This window comes from Manacus candei, unplaced genomic scaffold (genome assembly GCF_025592945.1).
Source record: "Manacus candei isolate 608988 ecotype Guabito, Panama unplaced genomic scaffold, ASM2559294v1 h1tg000076l, whole genome shotgun sequence".
Classification (NCBI taxonomy): domain Eukaryota; kingdom Metazoa; phylum Chordata; class Aves; order Passeriformes; family Pipridae; genus Manacus; species Manacus candei.
Window position 1 is genome coordinate 10,462,364 of NW_026138124.1, and position 19,233 is coordinate 10,481,596.

The 19,233-nt window shown below is 47.2% G+C and overlaps 1 protein-coding gene across 10 annotated transcripts in view; it reads right to left on the minus strand.

The window, feature by feature from the left end:
• The window catches only part of ACACA (acetyl-CoA carboxylase alpha), a 113,536-nt gene that overhangs the window by 57,908 nt on the left and 36,395 nt on the right, over positions 1-19,233 (minus strand). For 6 of the 10 annotated variants that reach the window (XM_051809371.1, XM_051809370.1, XM_051809373.1 and 3 more), the window contains 10 exons: positions 17,860-17,973; positions 16,274-16,387; positions 15,569-15,658; positions 15,003-15,121; positions 7,446-7,469; positions 5,589-5,732; positions 4,947-5,043; positions 3,533-3,640; positions 1,017-1,073; positions 655-699 (listed from right to left, as the gene is read on the minus strand). In XM_051809371.1, coding sequence (XP_051665331.1) covers positions 655-699; positions 1,017-1,073; positions 3,533-3,640; positions 4,947-5,043; positions 5,589-5,732; positions 7,446-7,469; positions 15,003-15,121; positions 15,569-15,658; positions 16,274-16,387; positions 17,860-17,973 — 912 coding nt within the window. The remainder of the gene's footprint in view (positions 1-654; positions 700-1,016; positions 1,074-3,532; positions 3,641-4,946; positions 5,044-5,588; positions 5,733-7,445; positions 7,470-15,002; positions 15,122-15,568; positions 15,659-16,273; positions 16,388-17,859; positions 17,974-19,233) is intronic. The other 4 variants (XM_051809368.1, XM_051809367.1, XM_051809365.1 and 1 more) reach the window with 3 other exon arrangements.

Genomic DNA, 19,233 nt, shown 5'->3' on the forward strand with positions numbered 1-19,233 from the left:
AAAAACTGTTTTTGCTGACTTATAGACTAGTTTTCCCTTCATGAAGCTTCCTAAGCCAAGTGTGTTGAGCACAGGATGGATTTCTTGCACTTTCAAGACTCCTGACAACTTCCATCATTGAAAAGTAGATACACAAGGGATAAAAATCTGTTTCACACCTTACATTGCCACCTTGAACAGGGCTAGACCAGCCCTGGCAAAGAAGTAATTCCAGCAGTGAGAGTACCAAACATCTCCTATCTCACTGGGGCACTGAGAAATTTAGCAAGTCCCTTTAGTTACTCCTCTAAGGGGTTTTAAAATCAGCAAGAAGCCAAAAGAAATCACCACCCTACATGAGAAACACAAAGATTTCAGTGGTATTTGCACTTTAGAGTAGGAAACAGCACTGAAACACGGGGGATCTTTGTTAGTGTGGCATCCTGAGCTCAGCCAGGCAACGAGAGAGACTCCAGCACCCGAACCCTCTGAATGCAACAGGGCAACACCTGGCTTAGCTGTCAGATGTCAAAATAAATACTTATACACTTCACTCTGACCCCAATGCTGGCATCAAATGCCTGGCTGAGATCCAAATGAGAAGCCCAGAGTCCCTTCCATGTGTCCTGGCCTCACAACAGGAACACCACCTGGCTCCAGGCCCTTTTTACTTACATGGAATCTCTGATCCACCTCATAGTTGACCTGTTTCCTGAAGTCCTTACCAACGAAACATACAAACATGGGAAGAAAAAAAAGAAAAGCAGAAGACAGCTAGCAATTAGGATTAAATTAAAAAATGAATTAATTCAAGAATACGAGAGGTGTTAAGATTGTTTACAATTCATTGTTACAAATTCATTTTCTTAAGCGAATTCATGGAAACCATCTCGAATTTTAGAGGACAAAAACACTGAAGAGAGAACTAAACACAGGTAATACAGCATTTAACTTGGGGAAAAAAACACATCAGATGTCAATGGCATTGTGAGCTAGAAATCAAAGAGTTCTGAGCATCATGAGAGATATTAAAATACCTTTTGTGCTACCAGGAAAGTCAGCCTCCGAATCCCGTGATCAATCAGGACTGATTTCTGTAAGAACAAGGATGGGATCAGGTGACTGGATTAGCAGAAAAAGAACAGACAGAAAATTCCTCCACGAACTGGAAAAGCTCCACAGGTCCTCCTGTCCCTGTGCTGTGAGTTCCTCGTCCACCTCAGTCTCCTCACAGCAAGGACTTCCCACCTGATGATCCTCCAACAGCATAAATACCCAAATCCATTAGATCTGAGCAGGCAAACAGCTAAATCCCAAGGACACAGAATTCCAGCTGAGCCTGACTAACCAGGAATGCAGAAGAGTCCTATCCAAGTCTTGCAGGAAACATCATTGTTCATTTGCCAAAGTAAGTTGGGTGTTTTTTCCCCAAGATTACTTTTTGAAGGGAGCACAGTGTGGACATGGTAAAGTCATGGAAAATGATAGGAAATGATGGAAAAGGAGGTTTAAAGGACATAACCCACAGAAGCATGTAGCTCATACTTGACATTGGCACATGGACAGCCCAGACCGAAGGGCAGATCCAGGAAGGAGAGGGACTTTTTATAAGGGCAGAGAGGGACAGGAAAAGGGGCAACGTGTTTAAACTGACAATGAGCAGGTTTAGGTTGGATATTGGGAAGAAACTCTTCCCTGTGGGGGTGGTGAGGCCCTGGCACAGGTCGCTCAGAGAAGCTGTGGCTGCCCCATCCCTGCAAGTGTCCAAGGCCAGGTTGGACGGGGCTTGGAGCAACCTGGGCTAGTGGAAGGTGTCCCTGCCCATGGCAGGGGGTGGAACTGGATGAGCTTTAAAGTCCCTTCCAACCCAAACCATCCTTGGATTCCAGGATTCTACATTGCAAAGGTGTCACTCTTATTCTTTCCAAACAGGTGAAAGAATACCCCTTGTGTTGCTGCTCCCTCAAATTCCACTGAGCCCCGTTTCAAAGGAGTGCTGCCACCAGTATTTGCCACACCACTGATCCTTTGAAGCGTTAAGATCTCGTAATTCTCCTCTTTTTAAAAACTTTTTCCCCTTTCTCCTCCTTTTTCCAATTTAAAAGCAAAGAGCACAAAAAGAAACAAGAATTCAGCTCGGGCAGGAACAGACCAACCCCTCTCAGCACAGCCTGCGACGTTTCACTGAGGTTAAGCCCTCTGAAAACGAGCAGCAGTGACTATATTCATGGCAAGAAGAGGAAGAAAATAACTTTAATAATGCCATGATTTAAAAAGCAAAAATTGTTATTGCTTTTAAAATTCCACAAGTGGCAGACAATAACAGCAGAGCAACAGGATTCTGATTACATGGTAATAATGTGGGTCTCACAGCAAGGCCACAGCTATTACAGAGCGATTAGCCATCAGCACCTGGAGAAACTCCATTTCCACTGACTGCCTCAATCTCCTCCACAAGTCATTTACAAGTATATGATCCTAATTTCTATTAAAAAAACCACACACGACATGCTGGGACTAGAAGATTATTTGGACAATTTGGATCAACCTATTTGATAGTTTAATGTGGTTTGGGATTTTTTTTTTCTTTCTTTTTTTTTTTATTTATTTATATTTTATTTCTTTCCTTTTATCCCCTCCCATAAAACGCCTGGAGCACGATCAAGCAGATGAGAAGCAGAACCAGTTTTAATTCTTAGGTTTGATTATTTTCTTTGCTTAAAGAGACAGGAAGCTGCAGAAGCCATTTGGATGCCAACCCCTCATTTCTGCAGGACATATTCCCACCTTCCACACTGGGAAGTCGGAAGTGCTCCCATAACCATTGCAGGTACCACAAATCCCAGTCCCTGAGGGGATATTCACCTCCACAAGCTGGTTGAGTTCTTCACACCAACCAGAAAAGCAGGAAGACACCAGAGAGGACACAAGGACACTGTCCTCAGGCCAGGCTGTCTCACAACTGACCCAGCACTAACATCTGGGACTTGAAAGTGTATCCCACACTTGGAAGGAGCAACAGAACATGCCAAATCAACTCTACCCTGGGCCAGAAATATCATGTGAAATGGGTGCTCCAGCATGCCAACAAGGACAATAAATTTTACTTGCATTAAGACTATCATGCTACAGACATAAAGGATATTTTAATGTCACTTCCCATGGCTCTTACTCATACAACAACTTGACCACCAGTAAAAAGGGATACAGAACAGTTTTCCAGACCATCTGGAGATAGTTACTGAAGGTTGACCTGATGTGTTTGAAACCTTAAGGGTCTTTTATTCTTTCAAAAACTGAAGGGAATAACTCCTGACCTGACAGATTAGAAAGAGAAACAATGGCCTGGTGGCTTCAGAAAGGTGCAGCTACCTCCAGTCAAAGAAGTGGGGAGGTTTTAGATGGGATAAATTAAGGATGTAACTGTTGTATCTGCTTGTTTTGAAAACAAACAAGAAAACCCCAAACCTATGTAACATACTGACTTCTCCTAAAGCAGACAGAATGTCCTGCACAGTCAGACGGACCCAGAGAGAGAATCAAGACAACTCACCTTGCTCTGTGTGAACTCCCTGAACATGGCAGCCAGCGTGTCATCGTCGACGTCGCTGTCTGTCTTAATGGCAACGTTGAGGATGTGGATGGGCTCCTCCCTGGCAGTCTGCAAGGGAAAGGAAATATTCCCCATAAATAAAGAGTTGAGTTCTCAACAGAAGCTCCCTAAATCCAGCTCTAAAATGGAGGCACCCTGGTGAAAATGACCCCAGGGGAGCACATTGAAAAACAGGGACAAGTGTGAAGGAAATCCTTGACCAAGCAGCCTCATAAATCTGCAGTTTCACAGAAGTCAGAATTAATGTCCACAAACAGCAAACAGGAGCTTCATTTGGAGACTGCAAGTCTGAGGGTCACCTCTGACCTGGGTAACCCCAGTGAGCTTCACTTGGTTGCACACAGGAGGCAGGGTCGGGGCCCCTCTTTAAAGATGCAGCACAAGCAGGACACTGGAGGACTCCGGCATCAAGAGAAGTAACTAAATTAAGCAAATTCAAAGTGTGGGGGCAAAACAATGTGACTTTTCATACATAGAACAACATGAAATAAAGTGGAAGCATCAATTACATTAGAGGTCCAAGAAATTACAAATTTAGCTTTTAGGAGCCATTGGTTAACTGGAAAAAAATTGAGTGTGAACAGGAAATTACCTTGGTGAAGTGAGGGGAATGTAAAGAGAAGGATCTGAGGACATTAAGGTTGACACTAATATTCTGGAACAAGGCTACAGTGCTTACACACATCAGGATCAATGGATCAGCTGAAAACCAAGCCCTTTCTGGACACAGGTTGTGTTCCAACAGAGCTTCCCACTGGGGGGGGGGTAGGACAGAGTGTGGAGCAGCTCTGTCTCTAAGGGAAACTGGCCTTCTATCCCTATGGATTATAAACCACCTGCTTCCTCTGCACCTGTTCTCCACACCAGTGCAAAAACTGAGCTGTTCCACTCAGCTCTTCCTCCTCAAAACAGTTCTCAGAGCGAGAACAGAAGGAAGAATCAGGATGTAATAATGTGACTGAGGGTGTAAGACAGAAAACACGGCAAGTCAGACTTAAGGCAGAGGCAGCTGAAGATGCATTTCGAGACCCTGATGCACAGAGAAGGTCTGGAAACCTAACAGTGGGTCTGAACTCTCAGTTACACTGCTGTGGATCCAGTAATTCTGCTGAGGCTAAAAGCTATAAACTGAATTTACATGGAGAGTAAGAGACTGAGCCACAGTTTTAGAACAGAGTTGGAAAATGACCACCTACTTCCAGTCACCTGCCGTGGAACAAGCAAACAAATCACACACATAAATACATAAAGCTCCCAACTCCTGCTTTCCAGCTGGTGAAAAGCATCCAGCCTGCAGTCCCTGCATGCTCCTGCTTCCAGCCCAGAGCAACCTCCAGGGAATAAACCACCATACCTTGTCCTCATCGTAGAGGGAAGCGTGGCCAGCCTCGGGGAACGTGGGGCTCTGCGGGGGAGAGTCGCAGAAACAACCCATCACTTCATCAAAGATCCTGCAAGGCACCACAGGAGGATCAGTCACAACTCACTGCTGCATCCAGCACTGACCCCCCAAATCCTGCTGCTGAGGGGGAGGGACAGCAAAGGGCTGCTTCCTTGGCAGGGCTGGACTCAAAGATGAAGAGGAAATTCCTCAAACCAACGCAGAGTTTGGATGGTCCAGCATTCGACACAGACCTTGTGGGTGCAGGCTGAGGGCTCTGCTGGAGGGTTTGCCCGCCCCAGAAGGTTGGAAGCAAAAAGAACACCTCCTCCCACACACATCCGTGTGAACAGGAGCCTTAGAAGAAATCAGCCCATTTGGAAATGGTCTCCAATCAGCAGAAATCAGGGATGCTGATCCTTTTGGCTGCACACTGCTCCTGCAGCAGCCTGAAACCGCAGTCGGCTCAAGGGGACAGACACGGGCACTCAAAAGCAAACAAGCTCAGGACCCAGTTTAAACCTGACTCCAGACAAAGCACAGACCATGTCCAGTCCTCCCTGGGCCCAGGTAGGAAGTTGGCCACACAACCAGCCCTCCCCCTTCCCCACACACCTGACGAAGTCCTCGAAGGTGCGGAAGGAGACCATGCCCCCCATCCGCTGGCACGGCGGGGTGAAGGAGTTGTCCAGCAGCACGTCACTCACACTGGCCACGTGGACCATCCCATAGTGGTTGAGGTTGGAGGAGAAGGACATTCTAAACAGCAATCCAACAGGAGCACAGTTAGTAGGGACAGGGCAGGGAAGAACAGGACTGGAAGCAGATTTGTGCCTGCGCTTTGCCCACCAGTGTGGCTGTTTATCCAGGACAACTGTTGGATTCCCCAGCATGTCTCCTGCAGAGTCCCTGCCAGGCCTCTGGTGCCACTAATGCCCTAATATTTCTGTTCAAGAAACGACTGGACGTGGCACTCAGTCCTCTGATCTGGTTGACAAGGTGGGAACTGGTCAAAGGTTGGACTTGATCTTGAAGGTCTTTTCCAACCAAAATTATTCTGTCATTTTAATGTGGTTTTTTTTTTTAAAGACCCACAATGATAAGGTCAAGACTAACAGAAGTTTTCTCACACAACTGAACAGACACCCTTTCTCTAGTGACCAGAACTGGAGCTTGCCTTCTCTGCAAGAATCATTTCTAATTTCTGAGCTATGCTGTAGACTCATCTTAATTCTCTGAAAGACTTCAACAGTTCCCTGCAACACGGTGAGAGCTCCAAGCCTGCTCTGAGGAGGAGCTGGCCCGGGGCAGAGCTCTGTGACACCCTCAGAGCCCCACACGGCCTCGCCTCACCCTCCCTTGAGCCTGGGAACACATTCACCAAGGCAACTTCTGTCCTGCCCAGCTGCTCCCACAACAGGGGGAAAAAAAATCATGGAAGTGATTCAGCAGAGCACATGGTGGCTCAGAGCTTGGGAAGTCAAAAGGAAGCTCAGCTGGTCTGTTGGATGAAGTGCCAGGGCCATCCACACACACCCAGGACCTCGCTGAGTGTGGCTGACACAGCTATTTACCAGCTTTACTGAGATTTCTTTCTTTCCACGTCCCAAAACCACTGTGATATGGCCCTAAGTATTGTGTTAACAAGCCTAAAGTATCATCAGTGTGATTAATAGCTCTCCATGCTTAAAGTCACTCTGTGTTTCCACAATTTATCTCTGATTAAGACCAGTGAGACTTCCAAGGCCATTTTTACTATTTGTCCCTAAATAGGCTTGTAAGCAGTAATAAATAATAGGTATTCACATTTTGAAAGGGGGAAATTTTTCAGGACATGCCTTGGTGTACATTTCTTACAACTAAAACAAAAACTACCACAGAACAGGAACTAAACAAAAAAAGACAGCAGACGTTCTTCAGGTATTATTGAAAACAAGAAATAACTTTTCAACTGAGACACCGGAGGAAAAATTAGCATCCAAACCACACCAAAACATGCTGTCAGCTGTTGGAGATGTAGATTCATCTATGGTGTGAGGGAGGTGAAACAGCCTCGACAAATTCTTAGCTACAGACAAGAAACCAGAGTAGCAACAGGTTGGGCTGGGAGGAACTGCCTGGGTCACTGTGATACCCTGCCAGAGGGTCAACAGCTTGGAATCCAGTGCCAAAAGAGACCCTAAAGCCAGCAGTTTGCTGTGTACCATACTGCAGATGAGCTGAGTCACCCAGCAAACTTAAGTTCAAAGATTGCTGCATGCAAAGATTTTTTTTTTTTTTTAAATGGTAAAGGAGAGCTGAAAACATGTTTTAGACAAAGGGAGAGGAGAAGGGAAGGAAAAGGAAGAGTTATGGTTGAGTTTCCCAAGTAAAGAGAGGGGGCACTACAACAAAACATGTTAAAACATTTAGGATTAGGCTACTTCTTTCTAGTCTGTCTTTTGAAATTTGAAAAGATGACAAGTACCGTACCTGTTTAGCGTGGGGATGTTCCCTCTGTAATCAAACAACCACAGTTAGTTACAGACTGGTTAGTGAAAGCCATAATAAAGAACTATCATCAAGCTGATGCACAGACGAGCAACAACTTTACAACTGACTGACCCCCAATTTCTCAGCTTTCAGGGAGAATTCACTGTCAGGGGCCCTGAGGAGGCACCACCGCCCGACCTCGCTTGCCATGGGCACGAGCCAGGCCATGCAGAAAACATGCAAATCATAAAACACCCCAGGAAAACACAGTGGGCTTGCAAGGTACCCCACGTTCTTATTCATCTTTTATTGTCCCCACTTCAAGCCCTTTGCACACAGGGCTCCACAAAGCAAGACCAGAAGGGAGTTTGCACTCCCTGACAGAACAGCAAACAGCAGAGATGCAAAAAAAAAAATGACCATCTCACACAGGAAAAATTGCAACAGGTTCAGGAAATCCAAGCCAAATCCTCCTTGCCAAACCTCCAGGCTAAGCAGCAGCCCACGCACCGGCTCCCACAAGGCAGGAATAAAACAAAGACACACAGCACCGGGCAGTAATTTGCATTTTCAGCGTTCAGCACCAAAAAGAACAAGCTCAAGGCTAAAAAGAACAAACTTCAGGAAAATTTTACCATTCCTTTTATCACATCAGTCCAACTCTCCACATATCTGCGTGCTGACCAGGGCTTAGTGATGCACACAAGGCAGAGGGGAGTGAGGGGCACGTTTTCACAGCAGCAGAACAGCCCAGCCCACAGCAGGTGCAGCCAGGAGAGCGTGAGGTGGGGTATTGCTCATTCAAGATGGAAAAACTGACGTGCAAAACAGTAAAGGTTAAATTGGGAAAAAAAGAAATCCATGCACACAGGAGGCTTGTGCAAAGAGATGAGCAAGCATGAAAAGATGGAGAGTCTGAGGAGCACATAACTGGACAATCCCCCTCCCCTTCACTGCAGGAACCTGTAGGAGATCAAACCACAGACTTTCTTGACATCCTTGACCATAGCAAGACCTCAAGTTACTGGGCATGAAGTCTTACTATTTAATGACCAGTGTATCCCCATGGTCACACTGTTAAATATCTTGTCTGTCCCTGGTCCTGTCCCAAACTGGTTTTGTCACAGCAGAGTCATGTTCACTACAGGGTGGGATGCTGGGTGCATTACTGGTAGGGGCACAAAAACATCCCATAATCTCCTTAAGCCATACAGGAGAAAGTAAAAAAAAACTACCTAAAAACATATCTCTTATGTTAAATAACACAATAATTTAATTGAATTTGAGGCAGTGGAGAGGGACATGGTGCTGCAGAGCCTGTGGTCAGGACCGAAGGGGCCAGAAGGCCTCAGGGGGTTGGGGTTATTTTTTGAGCTTGGCAAGCAGTGGGAAAGCTGCATGTGATCTACTTCAGTCGGAAAAAATAGTCTGGAGAGGACTGGCAGTTCCTACCCCCGGCAGGAACGCTCGTGTAGCCGTCCCTGGAACGCTTTCAGAAAACAGGGAGAGGAAAAAACAGCGTAACAAATGTTCACTTCAGCCTCAGAAAGGGCACCCTGGTGCCATGCTCCAGGAACTGCCTCCAGCCACTCAGGACGGAGCTGAAGGGACTGTGGCAGGAATGGCATGGAGGAAAACAGGAGATCCAGTGGCTGGAGATGGCAGGGAAAATGGAATAACAGGCTTCAAGTTGCTCAATGTGGGGCTGGTTTCATATCTACAGGTCATCACATCTGTGGGGGGTTTTTCCTAACAGGAGCTAAAGAAGGACATGGAACTTTAAGAGCAAGTCCAGAGGAGGCCACAAAGTTGCTGAAGGGGCTGGAGCACCTCCCCTCTGGAGACAGGCTGGGAGAGCTGGAGCTGTTCATCCTGGAGAAGAGAGGGTTGTGTGGAGACCTCAGAGCCCCTTTCAGGATCTGAAGGGGCTACAGGGGAGCTGGAGAGAGACCTTCATCAGGAACTGGAGTGATAGGACAAGGGGGAATGGGGTCAAACTCAAAGAGGGGAAATTTAGTTTGGATACTGGAAGGAATTCCTCCCTGTGAGGGTGGGGAGGCCCTGGCACAGGTTGCCCAGAGAAGCTGTGGCTGCCCCATCCCTGCAAGTGTCCAAGGTCAGGTTGGACGGGGCTTGGAGCAACCTGGGATAATGGAAGGTGTTCCTGCCCATGGCAGGGGGTGGGACTGGATGAGCTTTAAGGTCCCATCCAACCCAAACCATTCCATCCTTCTGTGTCAGAGCCCCCCAGCAGCGCTGGGGGTGACACGGACACAGCGATGGGGCAGTGCTGGCCCTGCTCCCCTCAGCTGACCTCAGGCTCACTCACCTGCTCACCACACCAGCCCCAGCCCTTCTCCTCATCTCTCCTGAACTTCCAAAAAGGCCCTTCTTGGCCGGGGATGCCGATCTCACCAAGGATCTGCTCCACACCGATTCCAGCTCTGCTGTCACCATCACTCCTGCTCCTCCCCACCATGCACCTCCTGGGGAATCTCAGTCTGGTTCTCCTTGTCCCCCTTTTCTTTCTTTTTCCCTTTTTTTGTCTCAGACAGGAGCTCTCTCTCCCCCCAGACCACGGCCAAGCATGCGAAGCCCGCGGGCGAGCTCCAGCTGCGAGCGAGTGCCAGCGCAGGGCAGAGCTTTTGAAATGAGGCAGCAAAGCAGAATCAGCTCAATAACCCACTTGTAGTTATTAACAGCAGTACCACAGGAGAAAGAGCAATTCCACTGGCTCTGACCAGTGCCATTCCTCTTATGTTTCCTCATTTCTGTTGAAGAATCTAACCAGAAGGCTGTGAAACATGCCTCAAACCACACATTTTGATTGGGTTTTTCCTCTCCCTCTTTCTTTCCTTATTCTTCTGCTCCCTCTGTGATTCAGCCAAGCTGAATCTGCTACTGAAGTCCAATTTGCATAAAATTATCGTCGTTCCATTCAGTTTGCTGCCCCTTCCACAGCCCCTTCTTTGCTCTGCTGGAAGATGTTGCCCTTTCCGAAGCAGGCAAGCCAAGGGAACGGCAGCACATTACTGCTGCCTGCTGCCTAATTAACATCAAACCTCAGCACGGAGCTGCAGGGATTTACAGGTGTCCTGGAATCGTTTTCCCCTCCTCCCTCCTGATGCAAACCAGTCTCTCAAAACAAGGAGGGGACCTCAGGCTGATACCCCACAAGTTATCCCTCTGGGGCTCTGGGTACGGTCAGAGCCCACAGCAGCACAGCTGGCTCACTCCTGGCATCCAAAGACTGATGCAAGAGGCTGTTGTAGCAACTAGTCCACAGAAAATGCTCCCATTTTTGTCAGAAATTCAATTATAATGGGTACATAATTGTAAAATTGTAGTAGGAAGGAACTCACACACACTGCTTTAAAGTGTAAGCAAGTTCTGGAGTTCTTAAAAAAGCACTGTTTGGAAAACAGGGGCATTTAATCTGGCTTTCAGCCTTCCAAATGGTTTCTACCTGTAAGTTAAGGAAGAGGCTGACAAAAAGGAACAACTAAAATATCCCATAGATGATAAAACATGAAGAGACAGCAAAGGAGAGATCATGCATCACGCTTAAGCCTTGAAATCAGCAACATCTAAGTCCAAGGAGGGTGCCAACAAACATCCACAAGCACAGAGAGAGGAGATTCTGGGCAAAACCAAGCACATGCTAGTTGAGACATTTATACTGATGGAGGTACCCTTGGACAGGGCTCGGAGCAGCCTGGACTAGTGGAAGGTGTCCCTACCCATGGCAGGGGGTTGGAACAAGATGGTCTTTAAGGTCTCTTCCAGCCCAGGCCATTCTATGGTGTGCTGGTGTGAGACATCTTGTTTATCCAGTTTCCAAAGTAAAACTTGCTTTAAAGCTAAGCAAGCCCATTAACAAAACCTAAAGTCTTCACCTGCAGTGCTAAAACCTTCCTCACTTCCTCCTTCCAATGGCACATCCTGACCAAGTTCCCTCAGGGCACCTCAAGGCCGAGTGTGGCAGCTGGGGGTGGCACATGGGACAAAGGGAAGGTGTGGGCTCAGTGCCCACACGGATTGGGAAGGCATGGCTGAGGCACCAGGGAGCAAAACTGGCTGGGTTATACTTCAGTTTCCTTTGGGGCTCAACATATCAGAAGGCAGAGCCCTGTGGCATCACTGCCATACCCAAAAATAAAGGTATATCCAGCACCTCTAAGTCACCTTGTCAGCACCTGTCTTAGCATCTGACACAGGGAACACATCCACCTCGGAGAAAAACAGGGATCTGTTTTGTGGGAACACGTTTACCTCCGAGTTCTTCCCATCTGACCCTCTAGGATCTGCTACTGGGGAAGGAGAAATCAAGGGAGCAGCTGAACACCCCGGCCAGGGGAACGTGGGGAGCTGGAGAAAAGGGGATGCTCTGGGAGGAGCAGAGCAGCTCCAAGAGCTGGCTACAGCAGACAATGTCCCAGTTTAATTTAAACCTTACAGCCTCAGACATAAGAAAGGCTGTTGGAAAGCAGGAGAGGAGAAGGGATTAGAAGAAAACACTTTTGTTGAGAAAGCACTATAATTCCCTCTCCTCGACACACAATGTTTCTTTGAACAGAAGATTTTAAGCTAAGATTAGGCAAGGCCTGTTTCGTGTGCTGAACACCTCAGAAAGGCCTTTCAGTGTCTGTCACCTGGGCTGCCACCCTCACAAAGGCAGCTGAACTCTCTGAACACCAGTCAATATTCCACTCGCTTCCCATCTCAGCAGGGCAGGCAGAACAAGAGGGAAGCAGAGAACAGCTCTGAACAGGGCTCATTTCTTCCTCCCATCTTTTCTCCCCAGGACTCTGGTTGGCTCAGAGAGGCAGGTTATGCCAAGGCAAGAGCTCTGCACACAGCAGTTGTTTTTTGCAGTACCCTCTGCAGCGTGGAGCCATTGGCATCCCGGAGATCCCCTTGGATCGCCTGCTCCAGATTGGATTTCTGCAGCCGCTCTGCTTGGAGAGGGCTCACAAACTCCATTTGCTGCCAGATGGTGACACTGCACTGCTCATCTGCCCACAGTGGGCAGAAGGAATGCTGCTTGGATCTGGGAAGCCCTCTGTGATTTCCATTAGAAGCTGTTTTTCTCCCTAGGACTCTCCCTCACCGTCGGGATCGGGGTGGATTATTACAATAGGATGTTTTCTTTTAAACAAATAATTCCCCAAACAGTTTCTGCCCACAAAACCCACCAGGAGCAGGTTGCATTTCAGTGACTTTGTCAGCAGATTTAACACTTTTTCTGTCCTCTCTGCTTCCATTTAAAGCTTTCCTGTGGGCAGCTGATGGAAATCTTTCCATGGGCAAAAACACAAAGTCTGAGTCCAAGCTGTGATCAGGCAGCTCAGAAGTACTGATTGGGATTGTTTCTGTCACAATTAAGTAAAGCCATAGCTGGGTTAAATACCAATAAAAAAGAATTTAAATATAAATTCATAAATTTAATTAGAATTTAAACCATTATCAGTTTGCCATTTTCTCTACATAAACATTTGCTTCAGTAAAATTCGAGCTCTCAAAGGTTCACAGAAATCTGACACAAAAGGGACCAGGGTTTAAAAATATCTAACAAAGTGCTGAAAAATGTGTGGCATCATATAACACCAGTTCCAAAAGTGAATGCTCTCTTAAGGGCTCTGTGATATCTGCTCCTGGTTCACCAGCCCTGCAGAGCCTCAAGGGGCATTTTGGGATATTTTGGCTTTGGGGTTTGCCCTTGGAGTGCATTTTTAGCTTTTCAGTCTAAAAGTTCGTGCTACAGAGATACAGCAAAGCACGTGGTGAACACAGAACATGGTCAAAAACAACAAAAAAGACTTAAGCAGGACAATGTCAGAATTTTGGGATTTCTGTGTCTTGGGTTTAACACCAGGGGTGCCTTCAGAGCTCCTTAAATCCACACCCTCAGCCCCTGGGCACCCTGTGCTTCACCCTGGGCACACAACAGCCACACCAGAGAGAGTAAGAAGCTGCATCAAGCACCAGGAGCCAAAATCATCCCTGGCAGGTGGAGGTACCTCAAAGGAGCAGAACCTTCCTCTTCAGGTGGTGAACAGGCCCCTGAAGCTGCTTCCCTCTGCACAAGGGCTGCGATGCATTTGTCACCCATCAGCAGCACCGATGGCTGAGGAGCAGAACTGAGCTCAGAACATGGTCCCAGCCCGTTCAGTGCAAGGGGAGAGGAGACTGGAGGACAAAGAGCTGTTCCTGGAGCAGGAACAGTTCTCTCCCAGCTGACCTTGTCAGATTAAGCGTGTGCACAGAACAGGGCAGTGGGCAGCATGGGCAGGCCAAAAATCCCCAAGCAACAAAGGTAACTGAGGCCAGCAGAGAAGAGATGGAGAAAGAACAAGGGGGGAAGAGAGTATTATAAAGGGGTACTAAAAATAGTATGCAATTATTGACAAATATTCCAGAAATGTAGGAACCAGATGAGCCCAAACTCATGTCCTGTCTGCAGCAGGAGTGGCTGGTGGGGCTGGCTGGGGACAGCCATTCATTTCCAGCAAACCAGGTCCTGAAAACCATTTCATGAAAGGTACTGATGGATTCCCAACGAAGCGAGACCGGACCCCACCAAAAATAAAATCGGGAAAAAGATGCTTGGAAACAAAGGAGGGAAAGAGCAGCGGTGCAGGAGCAGCACAGACCAACAGTGGCACCCGGTGGCCGCGGGGCCTCACTGCGGCCAGCACAGCCAAACATCAAATATCAGCTAGAACACCCTCCTGAGTGAGAAAACACAGCGACTGACTGACCTGGCAGATGCTGGAGAAGCAACCTGGTCTAGTGGAAGGTTCCCTGCCCATGGAACAAGATGATCTTTAAGGTCCTTTCAACCCAAACCACTCTATGATTCAATGATTTGATTATTCTCTAAGTTCTGATAAGCGAGTTTTCTTTTTCTAAATGCACGAGAGATGCCACCCTTCTCTAGACAGGGCAGCAAGAGCTGATGCTTTTGGCTGCAGTCATGAGAAATGCAAAATATTGGCTAAAAAAACCAAACTATGTAAATTCCAGCATTATATATAAAATACTCAAATGTGTATCTTGGTCTGCTCCAAAAAAACATCTGCTACAGAAGATGTCACCTTATCCAGCAAAGCCAAGGGGGAAAGTAGAGCCAACACAAACAGAAAGGGCTGGCAGGAAGGGGACAGAGGCTGTTTGACTGTTCTGTATTAAAGTTCTGAGTAACTGATTATTCTGTCTGGAACTGTATCTTTTGGAAGGCTCGGGATTCAGCCAGGACTGATGTTCTGGAGATAAGTTACTGCCCAAGCTGAAGTTAAAAATCAGAAAACACATGAAAACTGTATCATATTTAAATGAATCCAAACTGCACAAACTACAACCCCCAGCTCCTGAAGTTTTAAACAACTCAGGAGAAGGAACTGGGTAATGTAGGTTTTAGCTTAAGAAATGTATGCATATTTGAGGCACTGGGGCTCTCCCTTTCTCCACCCATCCTATTGCAAGTTATCTTTGCCAAGGCAGGATGAACCCCTCACAGAGCTCCAGTTGCAAAGGCACCCAAAGACGGGATCTGACCTGTTGGGGTGGGAGGTGGGCAGCATGAACTGGAACTCCACCACGCAGGTGTTGTCCTTCAGCTGGCGGTGCTGGACACTGTTCAGCTCGTAGGCAATGTAGGCCCTCCGAACATACACCTGGGGACAGAGAGGCTGCATCAGCCCCACCCGGCTGGGGAAGCAGAGGGAGAAGGCAAATAACACACCAGAGGCTTCGAAAACATTAAAAACCAAACAGGTGCCTCCAAATGAGTACCTAGATAGAACTCTTAATTCTAGAATTTGAAGTTATTCTTTTGAGGATGGCCAGCCTGGCAGGACAGAACAATCAGGATTATGACTCCATCCTCTGACAGCAGCTTCACTTCTGCTTTCAACCACCTCAGACCTCTTCACACATAGATAGCTTGAATTTGAAATTTCAGTCAATTATGAACATTAAGGCTGTTAAATGCCAGACTCCAAGTGTGCCCCATTCCACACAACCTACAGCTCTCTTGATCTTGCAGGGTAACAGTGCTCAAAACAAACCAAACCCACAGAAAAATTAAAAATACTCATTTTTTTCAATGGGAATAAACTTACCTCCAAAGCTGCCATTCTTACCACCTGGTTAGTGTGGTAGAAAAAGTTGGGGAGCACATCAAAGATGGATGTTTCGGATAAAATGAGTTTCTGGAAGAGATCACATTAGGCAGGGATTTAAAAGAGAACCATCTTGGAAACAGGGCCAGGCAAAAAATGAAAAACCCCAAATCAAGTCTGACTAGCTCTGATTTCTAAGCTTTTCCCATTGTTCATCAAGGATGATGGACTTTTTATATTAAATCGGAGAATATCTCAAGTTGGAAAGGACTCACAAGGATCACTGAGCTCCTCACAGGACCACCCAACGCTAAACCACATGATGAGCAGTGACATCCAGAAGCTCCTTGAGCTCTGGGCCACGACCACATCCCTGGGGAGCCTCTTCCAGTGCCCAACCACCCTCTCAAGTGAAGAACCTTTCCCTAATGTCCAATCTGAACTTCCCCTGGCACAGCCTCACTCCATTTCCTCGTGCCTGGTGACCAGAGAGAGGAGATCAGCACCTCTCCTGCACTGTCCCCTGTGAGGAAGGTGTAGACTGTCAAGAGGTGATTTTGATATCAGCGGAGGAACGAAAACAAAACGGGGGGCAAAAGCTGGAAACCAGACCAACACCATTGAAAGCCACAAGGACCTTGGGACTGGAGGTGAGATTTATTACAGAAGCACGAAGATGAGCGAGGAGAGGAGCGTGGCAGGTACCTGCAGGTTCTCGATGCAGAACTGGTGCCCGTACATGTCGATGGCGGACAGGAAGATGGACTCGACCTGGTTGTGCCGCAGCTCGTAGGAGGGCAGGTGGGAAGCGATGAGAACCTGGAAAACCACAAACACCAGGAGTGTCAGTGAGAGGAGCCACGCTGGGCCACGGGTGGGGGGTTCCATCCCTGAAGAGGTGACCGGTTCCTCCTGGGAATTCTGCGGCACCCGAGGGATGCTGCAAACTCCCTCCTCTCCCCAGCCTCATTTGTTTATCCGCTCTGTTTGTATCATTGGCAATTCCCCACAGAGAAAAGGAACAGCTTCAATCAAGTTCCATCAGTGCATGTGATTTAGCAGTGCAGAGCAGTCCTGGGGATTGCCGGGCCGGCTGTTAATTGGGAAGCAGAGCTGGCAGGGAGCAGCTGTGGGAAGGCCCACGCAGAGCTCTGGAGCAGGGGAGACAACAGACACCAGTGCCAGGTATTAAATACCCGACATGAAGGATGCAGAGATAGAAAAGGGAAGCAGTTTGCAGGGAAAATGAAGTGAAAGAGCAGCACAGGGACTGCAGCACCCTCCCCAGTTGCTGCGGGAGAGGTTCAATAGCAGAATGGTTCAAGGACACAAACACAACCCTGAAGGAAACAGAAGGTCACTGAGCAGCTTCAAACACCCTGCTCATTTTGAATAGTCAAGCTAAGAAATGAAAGGAGAGATCTCCAAAGTGTCAGCTTTCCTGCTTTAGACTTTTAGGCTGGAGACAGGGACTGTGGAATGAGAGAAGTGATCAGACTTCGGGGTCAGCGTTACCACAAAACCACTGCGCCCTCTCACCCCTTCCTGCAACAGAGGAAGAGTTAAACCAAACTGCTAAAGAAGAAGCTCACAGCAATATCTGTGTGGCCACATAACATTTAAATTAGTTCTGCACTAGAGTCTCAGAACTGACAGTATCAAGAGTTTTTCCAATTATTTTCCTGTTAAAAAAAAAAATTCACAAAATGCAACTCAAAAGCTGGAAGAAACCAAAAGAGCAACATAATCCTTTGTGATAATTCCTCAGCAGCTGCAAAGAACATCTGGTTCTTGTGTAAATGGCTCTCTCTGTCCTCTATACACAGGGATCCACAATTGTAAGGCAGCTGAGGAACATGGAGAGCATGTCCTTGCTGTTCCTGCACAATCCAGGCAGGCTGTGCTGGTCGGTTTGCAGATGACAAAGCCACCAGGAGCCACAGTGACCATGTATTTCCACCTCCTCTGTCACACAAACCATTGGGCTACTCCCAATTCCCTCCTGTGTGAGCCAGACAAAACTTTTTGGAGGAGCAGGGACAAAGGAATGTATCTTAACTTTAAATATTACAGTGACTGGGAATCCACTGCAATCTTAGCCTGTCACCACAGTCAATCACTGGTTAATGAGCTTCACTGTCAAAGCTGCTCACAGTATCTACTCTCTCCATTTGAACAGTAATCAAAACAAACATCAAGAGATACAGACTTCCCAGAAGGGTGAGCTCCAGGCAGGAACAGTTCCATACTGAATCAGGGATCAGCTGGGACTGCTGGACACACTCCCTTACCTGCCGTGCCCGCAGGGCCACCTTGGCGTTGGTCGTCTTGCTGAGCTGGGTCAGCTCGGTCAGAATATTGATCAGCTCATCTGTCAAGGTGGGGTCACGGCCACAGAGCTGGTCCTGGCAATGAACAGAACAGGAAATTATTAGAACAAGAGGGAAACCATCTTCCATCCTCCCTCAAAGGAGTTCAAGCCTGGAATACATACACACAACAAAACCAAAGAGCATAACTGCCAGTGTTAATGTTGTTCCAAAACTCTTCTGAATTCTTCCATTCAGTAAAATGCAAACAGCAAAGACTTTCTTCCAAAAATAGTTTTGATTTCCACCATGAATAATCCCACAGTCTTTGACTCTTCTTGTGAGCCTCCCACTCCCAAAGCTGAAAACCCTCTAGGAGCCTCTAACGTGTTCTTTCCACACAGCACTTAACAGCTTGTCTTGGTAAATTAATCACAGGAGGGAAATGTGAGATGAAACAGGAATTTGCCACAAGAAAGCTGGTGCCTTAAAGTTTTAAGATATTCTGAACACCTACAGTCCAGAAAAGGCCCTTTGAAGATCCAAGAAATAGAAAAGTATAAGAGGAGACCTCTGTGCAGCAGGTTAGATAGATAAGCCTGTCAGAGAAAATAAAGTAAAAACCAAACACAAATAACACAAGTCCCATAGACTGACTGACAAGAACAGCTCATGAGATTCCAAAGCTAAAGAGCTTTTCCCCCACATTGCTCTTGATCCCTTTCTCTCTGACCCCACTCAAGCACGATGGCACCTCTAGGAACAATGACACAGGTCTCTCAGGGAGAGACTCAAATCCCTCTGATTAAAAAAATCTAAGCTCCTAACTCTGATCAGGTTGCTGTCCCCTCCTAACCAGTCTTGGGCCAGCAAACATTGCAGTGATTGCTCCCAAAGAAAGTTTTGTGCATTTATCCACTCCAGGACACTGTAGGAATTCACAGTGAATAATTCAAGAACTGCCTTGGTCGGATTTGAAACACAAATTCCAGGGTGTTGAAATGCTGCTGCTCCAGGTAACAGAAATCCGATAGGACATGGGACTCCTGCCATGCCACCAGCCATCCCTCCTGCTAAGGCAGGTGTGTGCATAGAGCAGCCAGTTAAGTACAGAAAATGAACATACAACAACAAATCACACTGTATTTCAACAAATATATGAAGGATGAAGTAGTTCCCACCCTGCCTTAGGAGCCTGCTGGCTACAAAAGGTGAATGATGGCAGCACAGCACTATTATTAAAACCATCCTCGGAGCCGCTCGTTAGTAATGGATTCCTGGGATACATCAATAACAGCCACAGAGGCATCGAGGTACTTGGACATGTCGCTGCCCTTGGACAAACTTAACCCACCC